At 44.0% G+C, this 14969-nt stretch overlaps 1 protein-coding gene across 1 annotated transcript in view; it reads left to right on the top strand.

Annotated features, from left to right (window-relative positions):
* The window catches only part of LOC126109797 (probable cytochrome P450 304a1), a 45929-nt gene that overhangs the window by 21029 nt on the left and 9931 nt on the right, over positions 1 to 14969 (top strand). Inside the window, exons 4-7 of the mRNA XM_049914853.1 lie at positions 1438 to 1731; positions 3886 to 4003; positions 8776 to 8956; positions 13093 to 13210. Of these exons, the coding sequence (XP_049770810.1) occupies positions 1438 to 1731; positions 3886 to 4003; positions 8776 to 8956; positions 13093 to 13210 (711 nt within the window). The remainder of the gene's footprint in view (positions 1 to 1437; positions 1732 to 3885; positions 4004 to 8775; positions 8957 to 13092; positions 13211 to 14969) is intronic.

The raw sequence follows: 14969 nt of genomic DNA, 5'->3' as shown, positions 1-14969 counted from the left end.
AAATCTTTTTGTTTTGGTTAGCACCTCTTTTGAACCGTCATTGCCTGGGTCAGCTGGTGTGAGAAAGCTATGGTCTGGTCTTTTTCGAAACTTCAGTGGTTGGAAATGTGCCTCCCTGTGTCTGCCAAGTCTGTTGAGAGAACTTGGTGGTGGTGCCATAGTACAGACAGACTACACACCAGTGAAGGCAGAGTCGGAAATAAAGCTATCATTACCATCGTACAGGATTTTGCTATATAGGAGTGGGATAAAAATATTCAGGAAATTTTCAGAGGGTCACCACATTATCTACATTGTGAGAAGCTACAATGACTGTTCCATAGGGTTCAATGCTATTGCCAGTGCTTCTTATCTCTGTAGATATGAGATCCTATTTTATGGCAGATCTAGAGGTGATACTAATCCTTTTCACAGATGATATCAGCGTTATCAAAAGATAGATCCAACAAAAACTGTCAGAAAATTCACAAAAATTACCAACCGATTTTGCATAAATGAACACTCTGTAAGCTTAGAAAATAAAATAATGCCCATTCAGTTTTATAAAGCAAAAAGGACAAGACAGTTTTATAAAAACTGTGTACAAACAAGAGCCTGGAAAGGGAGAGCAGGTACGAGCTCTTTACTGGGTGCGTGAATGAAAACTAGCAACTGGAAATGTATATAGTGTATATGCTAAAACCTTTAAATTCAGCTACATTTGCCCTTAATAGAACTGTTAACTAGAGATTAGTGATAGGAAATATTGTTCTTGATTCATTTATAGATGTTCTACATGGTATAAAACAGGTACCTCCACAGTCAGGCACTGAGCTTTCTTGAGCAGACTATTAGACAGCTAACGATTGGGCATTATGTCAAGCAGTGAACAGTTATTGGATAGGGTAGGGTAATTAGAAAGTTTCAAATAGAGCCACTGCTGGTCTTTGGTAGTGGTGGATTTCAAAGGAATGAAACCTAATAATTTACTAAGGTTACTTGCTGTCATACCTTAATGAAGTACATACACAAGTTAGCAGCTGTGACAAGGTGAAGCAGTATGCTGGAAGATGGTTAGAATGTCGTTACCTGCATTTAGTTGTTGCCATCTGGGAGATCTTAGCGTGCCTCATGAAACGACTCAAACCTTCAACAAATTACTAGTGCATCTCAATATGTTTCCCTCCAGAAACCCTTAAATAATGAAACTGGGAGACCATTAGCTATGAGATAGTGATTTTTTTGGACACACTTGCCTTTCTAAAGCAACATTCAGATCAGGTTGATTTATTCGCTATATATTTATGATATACACTCGAAGATTTTCTGTAGATGATATAGGATTCAGTCTCTAACCTAACACTGCTGTATACAATTACACATTGTGTGAAATGGAGGACTATGGCATGTACTACTGAGTACCAGGGGGGCAGAGAGTAACTGGTGACGTTTCGACAGGCTGTGATGCAACCATCATCATACGGAGAAGGCTGCCGGCGCGTGCTGCTGCCCGACGCCCTGTTCCCCGGCTTCATCAACGGCTTCATGCCAGTGGTGGCCGGCAGCCGGCTGCCGAGGTCAGCTGATGGGACGTGCCGCCATCTTGGGCTTGCGGGCCTGCAGGCAGCCAGGGCTGGGGACGCCACTGGTGGTTTCCTCACGCTGCACCCCACACTCAGCAGCATCGCCCCCAAGATGTCCGGCTACTGGGACACGGTCGAGTCTGCCGAGAAGATCCTGGGCTACTTCCGCGTGAGTACTGACATACCTGCTGCTGTGCTCTCTCCCAAGGGCATATTCTTGTAAAGTTAATGCAGCAAAACCATATCTAGAGTACGTATGAGAATCTCCATACCACAATGGAGAAATACAGTGTGTCTGTAAAAGAATGTCCCACTTTCTAAGTAGGTTAAAACAGTTTAAGCTCTCTGTATAAAAGGCAGTGTCCTGACTTACTCACTCACTGAAACATCATCACTCAGCCCGCACCACTATGGAGAGAAAGTTGAAATTTGAAGAGTGTGCGATTTTAAACTGTAGGTATGGTTCAACAAGGGATAGCACACAAATTCCGCCCCTTAAAGGGTGAAATAGAGGATGAAAGGCTTTGTGAAAATCTGTCACAATAAAGACTGGACCAACGGAAATTGGTATTTGGTTTCTCAGTAAGAAATAAAAGAAATATATGTTTCACCATTTTTGAAATTTAACCCCTATGGGGGTGAAATAGTTGGTGAATGTCATTTTGAAAGAAAGTCATTATTAAAGACCTACTAAAGTCAAAATATTTTTCTGGGTTTGTGACTGCATTGTCAATACGTAAAACTACTGACGTTTTGGTCCTGTTCCAAGTGACTTTGTTCGGGTTGTGTTTGTTTACAATAAACAAAAACACCCTGAAGAAGGTCACTTGCAGCAGTAAACAAAAACACCCTGCAGAAGGTCACTTGAAACAGTTAGTTTTACATATTGACAATGCAGTTACAAACACAGAAAAAATTTATTGACTGTGACAACGGTCACGGAATCCTACATTTATATTTAACTACTAAAGCATTTTTAAAGTTACATCGAATAAAACTGGTATTTGACTTCTCAGTTAGAAATAATAATACATGTTTCACTATTTTTTGGAAATTCAACCCTTGTGGGGCTGAAAGAGGAAATGAAAGTTTTTATGGAAGTATTTTATTATACAATCATTTTCGAAACTAAGAAAATTTGTACTTGGAATCTGTGTCAGAAATAAAAAAAAAATTATTTCACTGTTTTCGGAAATTCAAGCAGGAGATGAAAATTTTTAAGGAGATGTTTTGTTAGATTAAAATTTTTTAAAAATCTGATGCTATGAAGAACTGGTTTTTCCATTTCTTGCTTATATTTAAAGAAATATGTGTTATGAGGTTAAAGTTTCTGCAGAAATATCACAAGAAACCAAACAGCATGTGTAACAAAACTTTGGACTCCAGTTACCGGAATTGCCTCTTTTTCAGAAGTATATTCGGAAACGATAATGCTTCTATGACCTGAATTAGCATGAAAAGTTTAAAAGCTGTCGCAATTTGTGATTAACACAAAATTAGATTAAAGGGAAACAAAAATAACTCTGCAGACCATTGAGCCTATGTGAGTGAAACAATGGGTGCCAAACTAGATTGCTTGAAACAAATAATACATCAAACTGAAGGTCAACTAAACTCGTTTCTCTTACGAATGGTCAGCATGTGTACACTCCATTGTAGGTGGCACACATCCAATCTAAAATCCAATTCATCCCACACTTTGGTTAATATCTCCGGTGTAGTGAAGCAATAGTGTGATGCAATTTAGATTATGGAACAGCGGAAATAAAATGTCATAATTTAATTGACATTTTATATGATGTGAACAAATTAAATGATAGAAAGTTACAATGTTTCACAAGAAACATTTATCTTCAGAATTGTATTGGCAGTCATATTTTTCTGTTTTGAAACGGAACTAATAGCATGACAACCTCTTAAAAGTATTATGATGAGGTGTTGTGACTGCTAAAATTTAATTGCATCTTTTATGAACACGTAGGAAAATATTGTCACAGGGACTCAATTGTATCGTATATTCCTTCAGAAATATGCATCAAACGTTCTCATACTAAAACGGCGTCAAATACTTTAAAAATAAAAGTGGTGTCGCAAAATTCACGTGACAAATTTGTCTTCTCTCTTGGTCTGTTTCACTCTTACTGAGAGAATTACTGCCTCGTTTCTGAATGAGTGTTTACTTCCCCATCATTGGTCATTGTGCTGTGACAGTCATAACGTATCACTGATATTCGACGTCTGATAATTTTAAAAGCTATGCTTCAGTTATCTTCCCTTCATCAGTTTGAGCTAGTTCAAGTTATTGTTGGTTTACATTTTACAGAAAGTCATCCAAGAACACGAGAAGACATACTCTGACGACCACATGAGGGACTTCATCGACAGATACCTCAAGGAGGTAAAGGAGAGGCAGAAGACTGGTGAACCCAGCACATACTCCAGTAAGTAAACCCACACTGAGTGACACACTACTAAACTACAGCTAAGATGCGTTTTGTATTTGTAGCCATTATGACAAAAGGAACAGCATCCTCTAAAATCCTCAGGAACAATGGCAAGTATATGTATACTTTATTAATGCAATATGGCCGCAAGTTTCGGTTATACAGTACAAAAATAAGTTTTTAACAGTAGTTTTCGAAAAATCAGTCCATTTACTATTCTAGTGGCAAATAGTAGTTCTTGTTGAGACAATGCGTTTCCTAACTTTGGAACTAACATCACGCTGACAGCCAGTAGAATCCTTTCAGCTACACATCAAGAGGGAAACTGATTAGCAGCGCCTTTGAGAAACTGTAAGACGGCTGAGATGAATAAGTTGAGTTACTCCCTCATAGGATCGGAAAGATGGTGCACAATTTAGTGTGAATTTTTTCATATTTCTCACATCATTGAGTATCAGAAAGAAAATACATAAGTTTCAGTACTAGCTCTTCATTATTAAAAACACGCTGGGCGAAAGAATTTCGCCAAATTTCTTACAGAAGAAGCTATTTATTTTCGTCTGTCTTGTTAACGACTTTTTACTTTCAGAGAAGCGTCATCAGTGACGAATATTCAGTGACACATATCTTTTGCAGTCATTTTATAATTAGGTTCTTTAGGCAGAACAAAGCGGATTTCACACAGTGTCATCTCACTAACACGTTAAATCAGTTGCAGTTGCGACACAATACTGAAACAGCACCACATTAAATAAGAAAGTTACACATGTTAACTTCATGGACAAAAGCTCTCCTTCTTGCCTGCGATACTTTTCAAAAACTTCTTCCAAATTCTTGAACCGTTTAGAAGATACGAGGTGCATTTAAGTTCTAAGGCCTCCGATTTTTTTCCTAATTAACTACTCACCCGAAATCGATGAAACTGGCGTTACTTCTCGACGTAATCGCCCTGCAGACGTACACATTTTTCACAACGCTGACGCCATGATTCCATGGCAGCGGCGAAGGCATCTTTAGGAGTCTGTTTTGACCACTGGAAAATCGCTGAGGCAATAGCAGCACGGCTGGTGAGTGTGCGGCCACGGAGAGTGTCTTTCATTGTTGGAAAAAGCCAAAAGTCACTAGGAGCCAAGTCAGGTGAGTAGGGAGCATGAGGAATCACTTCAAAGTTGTTATCATGAAGAAACTGTTGCGTAACGTTAGCTCGATGTGCGGGTGCGTTGTCTTGGTGAAACAGCACACGCGCAGCCCTTCCCGGACGTTTTTGTTGCAGTGCAGGAAGGGATTTGTTCTTCGAAACATTTTCGTAGGATGCACCTGTTACCGTAGTGCCCTTTGGAACGCAATGGGTAAGTATTACGCCCTCGCTGCCCCAGAACATGAACACCATCATTTTTTCAGCACTGGCGGTTACCCGAAATTTTTTTGGTGGCGGTGAATCTGTGTGCTTCCATAGCGCTGACTGGCGCTTTGTTTCTGGATTGAAAAATGGCATCCACGTCTCATCCATTGTCACAACCGACGAAAATAAAGTCCCATTCATGCTGTCGTTGCGCATCAACATTGCTTGGCATAATGCCACACAGGCAGCCGTGTGGTCGTCCGTCAGCATTCGTGGCACTCACCTGGATGACACTTTTCGCATTTTCAGGTCGTCATGCAGGATTGTGTGCACAGAACCCACAGAAATGCCAACTCTGGAGGTGATCCGTTCAACAGTCATTTGGCGATCCCCCAAAACAATTCTCTCCACTTTCTCGATCATGTCGTCAGACCGGCTTGTGCGAGCCTGAGGTTGTTTCGGTTTGTTGACACACGATGTTCTGCCTTCATTAAACTGTCGCACCCACGAACGCACTTTCGACACATCCATAACTCCATCACCACATGTCTCCTTCAACTGTCGATGAATTTCAATTGGTTTCACACCATGCAAATTCAGAAAACGAATGATTGCACGCTGTTCAAGAAAGGAAAATGTCGCCATTTTAAGTATTTAAGTATTTACAAGACCTCTGGCCGTAATAACGGCCTTGATACGCCTGGGCACTGAGTCAAATAGAACTTGGATGGCGTGTACAGGTACAGCTGTCCATGCAACTTCAACACGATACCACAGTTCATCAAGAGTAGTGACTGGCGTATTGTGACGAACCAGTTGCTCGGCCACCATTGACCAGGCGTTTTCAATTGGTGAGAGATCTCGAGAATGTGCTGGCGGTAAAATTCCATCTGCAGTGTGGTGCTGCCATCTCTGGGACATATTGACAATGAACGCAGCCTCATTTTTAAAACAATGCGCATGTTTCTATCTCTTTCCAGTCCGGAGAAAAAAATTCGGAGGCCTTAGAACTTGAACGCACCTCTTACAATGGGTGTCATTAATATTTTCATTTTCACTCACCGTTAGCGTGTGTGAGAGCGGAAGTGAACCCACTAGTTTCAGTCCTTTTTTCGAGACCGGAGTTAAAATAGATCTCCTCCCAAGTTTACAGATAATTTCAGTATTTTAGCTAAATTTCATACACAGCAATGTAAGACCTAACATGTATGAAACGTAAACTCACAGTGACTCACATTTTTTATTGTAATCTATTTTAATTTCACACAGTCTGTTACTTAAATGCAAAATATCGAAATGATAGGCACTTCACCATGAAACTGATTCATGAAGCTACAACATACAAAGGTGTCAAATTTTTGTACTCAATAGTTTCTTTAAAATCTAATGAGAAACACTGGAAGGCAGACATAGTGTTTGCGACGTTCTACTCATAATGGTACTTCTTCACCTCCAGTATTCTCTGTGTGCACCCTTAGGCACATAGGCTGAAGCGCCAAAGAAACTGTGTTCAAATACAGAGACATGTAAACAGGCAGAATACAGCTCTGCGGTCGGCAACGCGTATATAAGACTACGAGTGTCTGGCGCAATTGTCAGAAGGTTACTACTGTTAAAATTGCAGGTTATCAACATTTAAGTGAGTTTGAACGTGGCATTATAGTCGGCACACGAGCAATGGGACACAGCATCTCTGAGGTAGCTACAAAGTGGGGATTCTCCCGTACGACCATTTCACGAGTGCACCATGAATATCAGGAATCCGGTAAAAAATCAGATCTCCGACATCGCTGCGGCTGGGAAAAGGTCCTGCTAGAACGGAACCTACGACGACTGAAGGCAATCGTTCAACGTGACAGAAGTGCAACCCTTCTGCAAACTGCTGCAGATTTAGATGCTGAGTCATCAGTAAGTGTGAGCGTACGAACCATTCAACGAACCATCATCGATATGGGCTTTCGGAGCCGAAGAGCCACTCGCGTACCCTCTATGACTGCTCGTCACAAAGCCTTACGCCTCGCCTGGACCCATCAACACCGACATTGCGCTGTTGGTGACTAGAAACATGTTGCCTGGTCGGACGAGTCTCGTTTCAAATTGTATCGAGGGGATGGGCGTGTAACGGTATGGAGCGAGCCTCATGAACTCATCGACCCTGCATGTCGGAGGGGACTGTTCAAACTGTTGGAGGCTCTGTAATGGTATGGGGCGTGTACAGACGGAGTGATATGGACCCCTGATACGACTCTGACGGGTGACACGCCTGCCTGATCATCTGCATCGATTCATGTCCATTGTGTATTCAAACGTACTTGGGAAATTCCAGGAGGACAACGTGATAGCCCACACGTCCAGAATTGTTACAGACAGGTTCCAGGAACACTCTTCTTAAGAATGAGATTTTCACTCTGCAGAGGAGTGTGCGCTGATATGAAACTTCCTGGCAGATTAAAACTGTGTGCCCGACCGAGACTCGAACTCGGTACCTTTGACTTTCGTGGGCAAGTGCTCTACCAACTGAGCTAACGCCGAGCGAGGTGGCGCAGTGGTTCGACACTGGACTCGCATTCGGGAGGACGACGGTTCAATCCCACGTCCGGCCATCCTGATTTAGGTTTTCCGTGATTTCCCTAAATCGCTCCAGGCAAATGCCGGGATGGTTCCTTTGAAAGGGCATGGCCGATTTCCATCCCCATCCGTCCCTAATCCAATGAGACCGATGACCTCGCTGTCTGGTCTCCTTCCCCAAACACAACCCCCCAACTGAGCTAACCAAGCACGACTCACGCCCCGTCCTCACAGCTTCAGTTCTGCCAGTACCTCGTCTCGCAGGAGAGCTTCTGTTAAGTTTGGAAGGTACGAGACGAGGTACTGGCAGAAGTAAAGCTGTGAGGACGGGGCGTGAGTCGTGCTTGGGTAGCTCAGTTGGTAGAGCACTTGCCCGCGAAAGGCAAAGGTCCCGAGTTCGAGTCTCGGTCCGGCACACAGTTTTAATCTGCCAGGAAGTTTTAACACTCTTCTTAGTTTAAACACTTCCGCTGGTCACGTAACTCCCCAGACATGAAAATTATTCAGCATATCTGCGATGCCTTTCAAAGTGCTGTTCAGAAGACATCTCCTCTCCCTCTTACGGATTTAGGGGCAACTCTACAGAATTCATGGTGTCAGTTCCCCCCAGCAGTACGTCAGACATTAGCTGAGTGCATGCCATGTCATGTCGCTGCACTTGAGCCTGTTCGCGAGGGCCCTACACGATATTAGGCAAGTGTACCAGTTTCTTTGTGTTGTGGCACCTAACAATTTCTATGCCAGCTTGCAGAGTCCGGATCGACATCACCTGTTAGTGAGGACACAAAACTACAAGTAGTTATGACTGCTGTGATGGTGCAGGTGTGTGGTTAACCAGCTACCCACGTTTTGTTTGCAGCCGACCAGCTGGGCGTCATGATGTTCGACACGTTCCTGCCGTCGTCCATGGTGCAGTCCACGGTGCTCACCTGGGCCCTCATGTACGTCGCCTTCTTCCCCGAGGTGCAGAAACGGGTGCAGCAGGAGCTCGACTCCGTCGTCGGGCCTTCCAGGCTGCCCAACCTCAACGACCGCCCAAAGTGAGTTCCTCATTCAACTCTTCTCTGGACAGTCCTCTGATTATAGCTCAAAGTGGATCAAACCATTCCTGTTGTCCAAATTAGTGGAGTGTTCTTGTAACCAACTCACCTGATGATGCTTTAACCCAGGGCTTCACAACATACGTGCTCGCGGAGCAAGCTGTGAGCAGCAAGGCGCGAGCACAGAGCAGCGCGAGCACGCTACCCCCACTACCGGACCAGAGCGGAGAGTGGGGAGAGTCACGTGGGGCACACAACAGCTGCCGCCAGTCAATGTAAATCCGCGGCCACCTGCAGGGATATCACTCACGAATTATTACTGCGACAAATGAAACAAATTAAGGGGAATGTACACGTGCCACATAATTTTATTAGCTTAGTGTATGCCTCTACATTCGCATTAATTTGTGAACTGTTACACAATAAAAGGTGTCACTGAAGTGTGGGATTCTGGGTTATCTAGTACTTTTTGCCCTTTACAATTGCGTCTGTGTTCGGAGTAATTGTTCTTGTGCATTTTAGGCGTAGCGTGCAGTTTAAATTTCGATCAGACAATGCGTTTCTCAGGTGCGTCTTGTTACATTTCATTGCAGAGAACAGTTGTTCACAAACATACGTGGAACCGAACATTGATATTATTGTAGCCGCCAGTTTGCGCAAATGAGGAAATCTATCCTGAGGGAAGTGTCTGTAGAATTCCAAAATGTTTTTCTTGTTCTGAAATTTGTCCCTGTATTCTGTGTCACACTGCAGGTCAATAATTTCTTCCTGCAGCTCAGAACGAATCTCTTAAATATTCGCTGAATATGGAGAGAACAGATCAAAATCACTGTCTAGTGCTGTCAGATCTTGAAAGCGCTGATCAACTAAACTATGTGAATAACGTTCACAGTCTTTGTGAACATCTTGCATGGATGATAATTTAGGAAAGTGAGCTAGGTTTCCTGTTTCCAGCTGACTCACCCAAAGTGTCAATTTCATTTTAAAAGCTCGTATTTGGTCTATGAAATGAGTAATTAGCAGATCTTTACCTTGTAGTAAAATGTTCACAGCATTCAGATGGCTAGTTAAATCTGCTAAGAACGCGAGATCACATTCAAACGTGCGCGCGCATTTCCCCTCCCTCCCCTCCCTCCCTTCTCCGCGACCTTGCACCTGCTCGCGAGCACGTGCCTGAGCAGACGCGAGTACTCGCGCTCAAAACCGGCCAGTTGTTAAGCCCTGCCTTAACCCATTTGTTTTTGCACTCTTCATCAATTTTCCCAGTTTGCTTTTCTCTGTGCTGATCTGTTTCCTGTATCCTTCTTCCATCATACGTATATTGCTTGGAAGGAAACAGAATCCCTTCACTGTACCTAGTTCGTGGTTCACTAGTTTATCAAGAATCTGATTGGGGTTCACCATTACTTTCGCTTCTATTCAGTTTACTGTCACTCGATACTATGTGTTCATTAAACTGGTCATTTATTCACCAGGTCTTGTACATTCTTGTTCCATTTTAATGAGGGCTGTAATGTCATCAGTGAATCTTGTGACAGACTGAAGAGCAGGGGCAAAATCCTGCATCCCTTCATATGACCCTTTTCAATCGAATCATTTCATTCAGTCTTGCATTCTTGTTGTTACCCCTTATTTCTTGTAACATTCGCCCTTCCCTTCAGCTAATATACATTTCTCTGAATCCATACGTCTTGCACCATTTTACATTGTCGAATGGTTTTCTCTGTATCGACAGATCCTAGGAATGCGCCTTGATTTCTGTTTATTCTTGCTCCCATAAATACGAGCAATGTCAGAACTGCCCCTGTGGTGCATTTATCTCCCTCCTCTACTCAAAGCCGAACTGTAACTCATACATATGTATCATATACAGGGTGTTACAAAAAGGTACGGCCGAACTTTCAGGAAACATTCCTCACGCACAAAGAAAGAAAATATGTTATGTGGACATGTGTCCGGAAACGCTTACTTTCCATGTTAGAGCTCATTTTATTACTTCTCTTCAAATCACATTAATCATGGAATGGAAACACACAGCAACAGAACATACCAGCGTGACTTCAAACACTTTGTTACAGGAAATGTTCAAAATGTCCTCCGTTAGCGAGGATACATGCATCCACCCTCCGTCGCATGGAATCCCTGATGCGCTGATGCAGCCCTGGAGAATGGCGTATTGCATCACAGCCGTCCACAATACGAGCACGAAGAGTCTCTACATTTGGTACCGCGGTTGCGTAGACAAGAGCTTTCAAATGCCCCCATAAATGAAAGTCAAGAGGGTTGAGGTCAGGAGAGCGTGGAGGCCATGGAATTGGTCCGCCTCTATACCAATCCATCGGTCACCGAATCTGTTGTTGAGAAGCGTACGAACACTTCGACTGAAATGTGCAGGAGCTCCATCGTGCATGACCCACATGTTGTGTCGTACTTGTAAAGGCACATGTTCTAGCAGCACAGGTAGAGTATCCCGTATGAAATCATGATAACGTGCTCCATTGAGCGTACGTGGAAGAACATGGGGCCCAATCAAGACATCACCAGCAATGCCTGCCCAAACGTTCACAGAAAATCTGTGTTGATGACGTGATTGCATAATTGCGTGCGGATTCTCGTCAGCCCACACATGTTGATTGTGAAAATTTTACAATTTGATCACGTTGGAATGAAGCCTCATCCGTAAAGAGAACATTTGCACTGAAATGAGGATTGACACATTATTGGATGAACCAATCGCAGAAGTGTACCCGTGGAGGCCAATCAGCTGCTGATAGTGCCTGCACACGCTGTACACGGTACAGAAACAACTGGTTCTCCCGTAGCACTCTCCATACAGTGACGTGGTCAACGTTACCTTGTACAGCAGCAACTTCTCTGACGCTGACATTAGGGTTATCGTCAACAAGAATTGCCTCGTCCATTGCTGGTGTCCTCGTCGTTCTAGGTCTTCCCCAGTCGCGAGTCATAGGCTGGAATGTTCCGTGCTCCCTAAGACGCCGATCAATTGCTTCGAACGTCTTCCTGTCGGGACACCTTCGTTCTGGAAATCTGTCTCGATACAAACGTACCGCGCCACGGCTATTGCCCCGTGCTAATCCATACATCAAATGGGCATCTGCCAACTCCGCATTTGTAAACATTGCACTGACTGCAAAACCACGTTCGTGATGAACACTAACCTGTTGATGCTACGTACCGATGTGCTAGATGCTAGTACTGTAGAACAATGAGTCGCATGTCGTCACAAGCACCGAAGACCACATTACCTTCCTTTAGTTGGGCCAAGTGGCGGTGAATCGAGGAAGTACAGTACATACTGACGAAACTAAAATGAGCTCTAACATGGAAATTAAGCGTTTTCGGACACATGTCCACATAACATATTTTCTTTCTTTGTGTGTGAGGAATATTTCCTGAAAGTTTGGCCGTACCTTTTTGTAACACCCTGTATATATGAACTTACTGTAACTATTACCAAGCTGGCTAGAGCAGTGGTTAGTACAATGGACTCGTATTCGGGAGGCCATCTGTTCAAACCCGTGTCTGCACATTCTGGTTGAGGATTTCAGTGATTTCCCTAAATCGCTTAAGGCAGATGCTGGGATGGTTCCTTCTCCGCTTTTCCTTAATCCGAGCTTGGGCTCCGTCTCTAATGACCTCGTTGTCGACAGAACGTTAAACTCTAATCTCCTCCTCCTCCACTGTAGGCATTCCATTGTTAAGCCTTCAGGGCAACACTTTCCCACCCTTACAGCCCACCCCTCAATCCTCCCACAAACAGCGATACTAGGGGTGTTTCATCAGCATGGTAAGTGTCATCTGGTGGAAAATCACAAATGAGTCAGTCACACATCTACCACACATGTACCAAACCTAGTTTAAGTTGCTGAAGGTGTTCAACAGCTATGTTGGAAAAGACATAGACATGTATATTCGTTTTTGAAAGATACAGATTTGTGATATTCTTCATATTTCCAATTTCTCTCATATCCTACACCTTTGTTCTGTAAAGAACTCACAACTCAAGGAAAGATCAGGAATGAAACTTTTCTGCTATGTGAGGAAGCTTTTGATGATTGGTTGGAGAGGTGGGCTTTCATGATGTTCTGCTCTGACTATATTACTGTCTTCCACAGCTTGCCATACACGGAGGCGACCCTACGCGAGACGATGCGGTTCCAGACGCTGCTGCCAATAGGAATTCCCCACCTGGCGCTGGACGACGCCAAGGTCAAGGGCTACAACATACCCAAGGTCAGTCCCGGTCACTACCCGCAGATCAGTGGTGGGGAGTATGAGAGCAGAAAGGAAGTAGGTGGGGGAAAACTTACAAACTGAGATCAGTGCGTTACTCCAAGAAGAGCCACCAAGTGGAGACAAAACTTGCTGATACCATGCAGAGGTGAAACAGGTATGGGGTGACAATTATTGAACTGTACAAAAAACAAGCGTAAATTATTACAGACTACATTATTCAAAATGTAAACGTCACTGCAGATATTTGGATTTAGGTTATGGCACCTTCGATATGCCTGCCATCATAAGCGATGATGTGATGCAGACGAATAGCGAAATTATGCATGACCCACTGAAGTGTCAGAACATCGATGCTGTCAATGACCACCTGAATGGCTGTTTTCAGCTGAGCAATGGTTTTGGGGTTATTGCTGTCCACCTTATCTTTAATATGCCCACACAAAAAAAAAAGGCGCATGTGTTCAGATCTGGAGAATATGGCTGCCAATCGAGGCCAATGCCAGTGGCCTCCTCGTACCCCAGAGTCAGAATGCGGCCCCCAAAGTGCCCCTCCAGGACATCAAACACTCTTTAGCTTCTTTGTACGGTAGCATTCTCGCTTCCCACGCCCGGGTTCCCAGGTTTGATTCCCGGCGGGGTCAGGGATTTTCTCTGCCTCGTGATGACTGGGTGTTGTGTGATGTCCTTAGGTTAGTTAGGTTTAAGTAGTTGTAAGTTCTAGGGGACTGATGACCATAGATGTTAAGTCCCATAGTGCTCAGAGCCATTTGAATCTTTAGCTTCGATGGGGTCGAGCTCTGTCTTGCATGAACCACATCTTGTCACAATCAGGGTCACTTTGGATAATGGGGATGAAATCATCTCCCAAAACCTTCACACACTGTTCGGTAATCACCATTCGGTAGTCACCGTGCCATCTAGGAAAATCGCACCATTTATTCTGTGACTGGACACTGCACAGCACACAGTCATACATTGAGGGTAAAGAGACTTCCCGACCGCGAAATGCTGATTCTCAGTCCCCCAAATACCTTTCAGAAGTTATGACGATTTTATTTCATATAGCTCAATAACTGAAACTTCCTGGCAGATTAAAACTGCGTGCTGGACCAAGACTCGAACTCGGGACCTTTGCCTTTTGCGGGCAAGTGCACTACCAACTGAGCTACCCAAGCACGACTCACGCCCCGTCCTCACAGCTTTACTTCTGCCAGTACCTCGTCTCCTACCTTCCAAGTCCAACAATTGTCTCCCTATATGTGAAGAGGAGATAGAATAAATTCGAAGTGATAGACAGATTGGCAAAGACCAACAGCAATCAAAGATGTGTGAATCGATGTGAATCTCCACACCAGGCTGTTCAAGTTCGCATGCCCTTCCAAGGCCAGCTGAATGGGCACAGACAGAAGGCAGGCAGGAATGGGTAAAAGAATGATGCGTAGGACCATCTGGCAGCTAGGCCATAGTGTAGTCCACTGGCCGAGCTAAGCAGGGGCGCCCAAGCTGGTGGGGTGTGTGCACAACACATGAAGATTAGCCATCTTGTGGGTTGCCTGCACCATCCACCACAGTCAGCAGAAGAACAGCAAGCTGACGGCTGAGTGGTTCTATGCACTTCAGTAGGGAACAGCGTGACTGCTACGGTCGCATGTTCGAATCCTGCCTCGGGCATGGATGTGTGTGGTGTCCTTAGTTAGGTTTAAGTAGTTCTAACTTCTAGGGGACTAGACTGATGACCTCAGAAGTTAAGTCCCAT

Source organism: Schistocerca cancellata, chromosome 12 (genome assembly GCF_023864275.1).
Source record: "Schistocerca cancellata isolate TAMUIC-IGC-003103 chromosome 12, iqSchCanc2.1, whole genome shotgun sequence".
NCBI lineage: Eukaryota > Metazoa > Arthropoda > Insecta > Orthoptera > Acrididae > Schistocerca > Schistocerca cancellata.
Note: the sequence above shows the minus strand (reverse complement) of the source record. Positions and strands in the feature narration are given on the sequence as shown.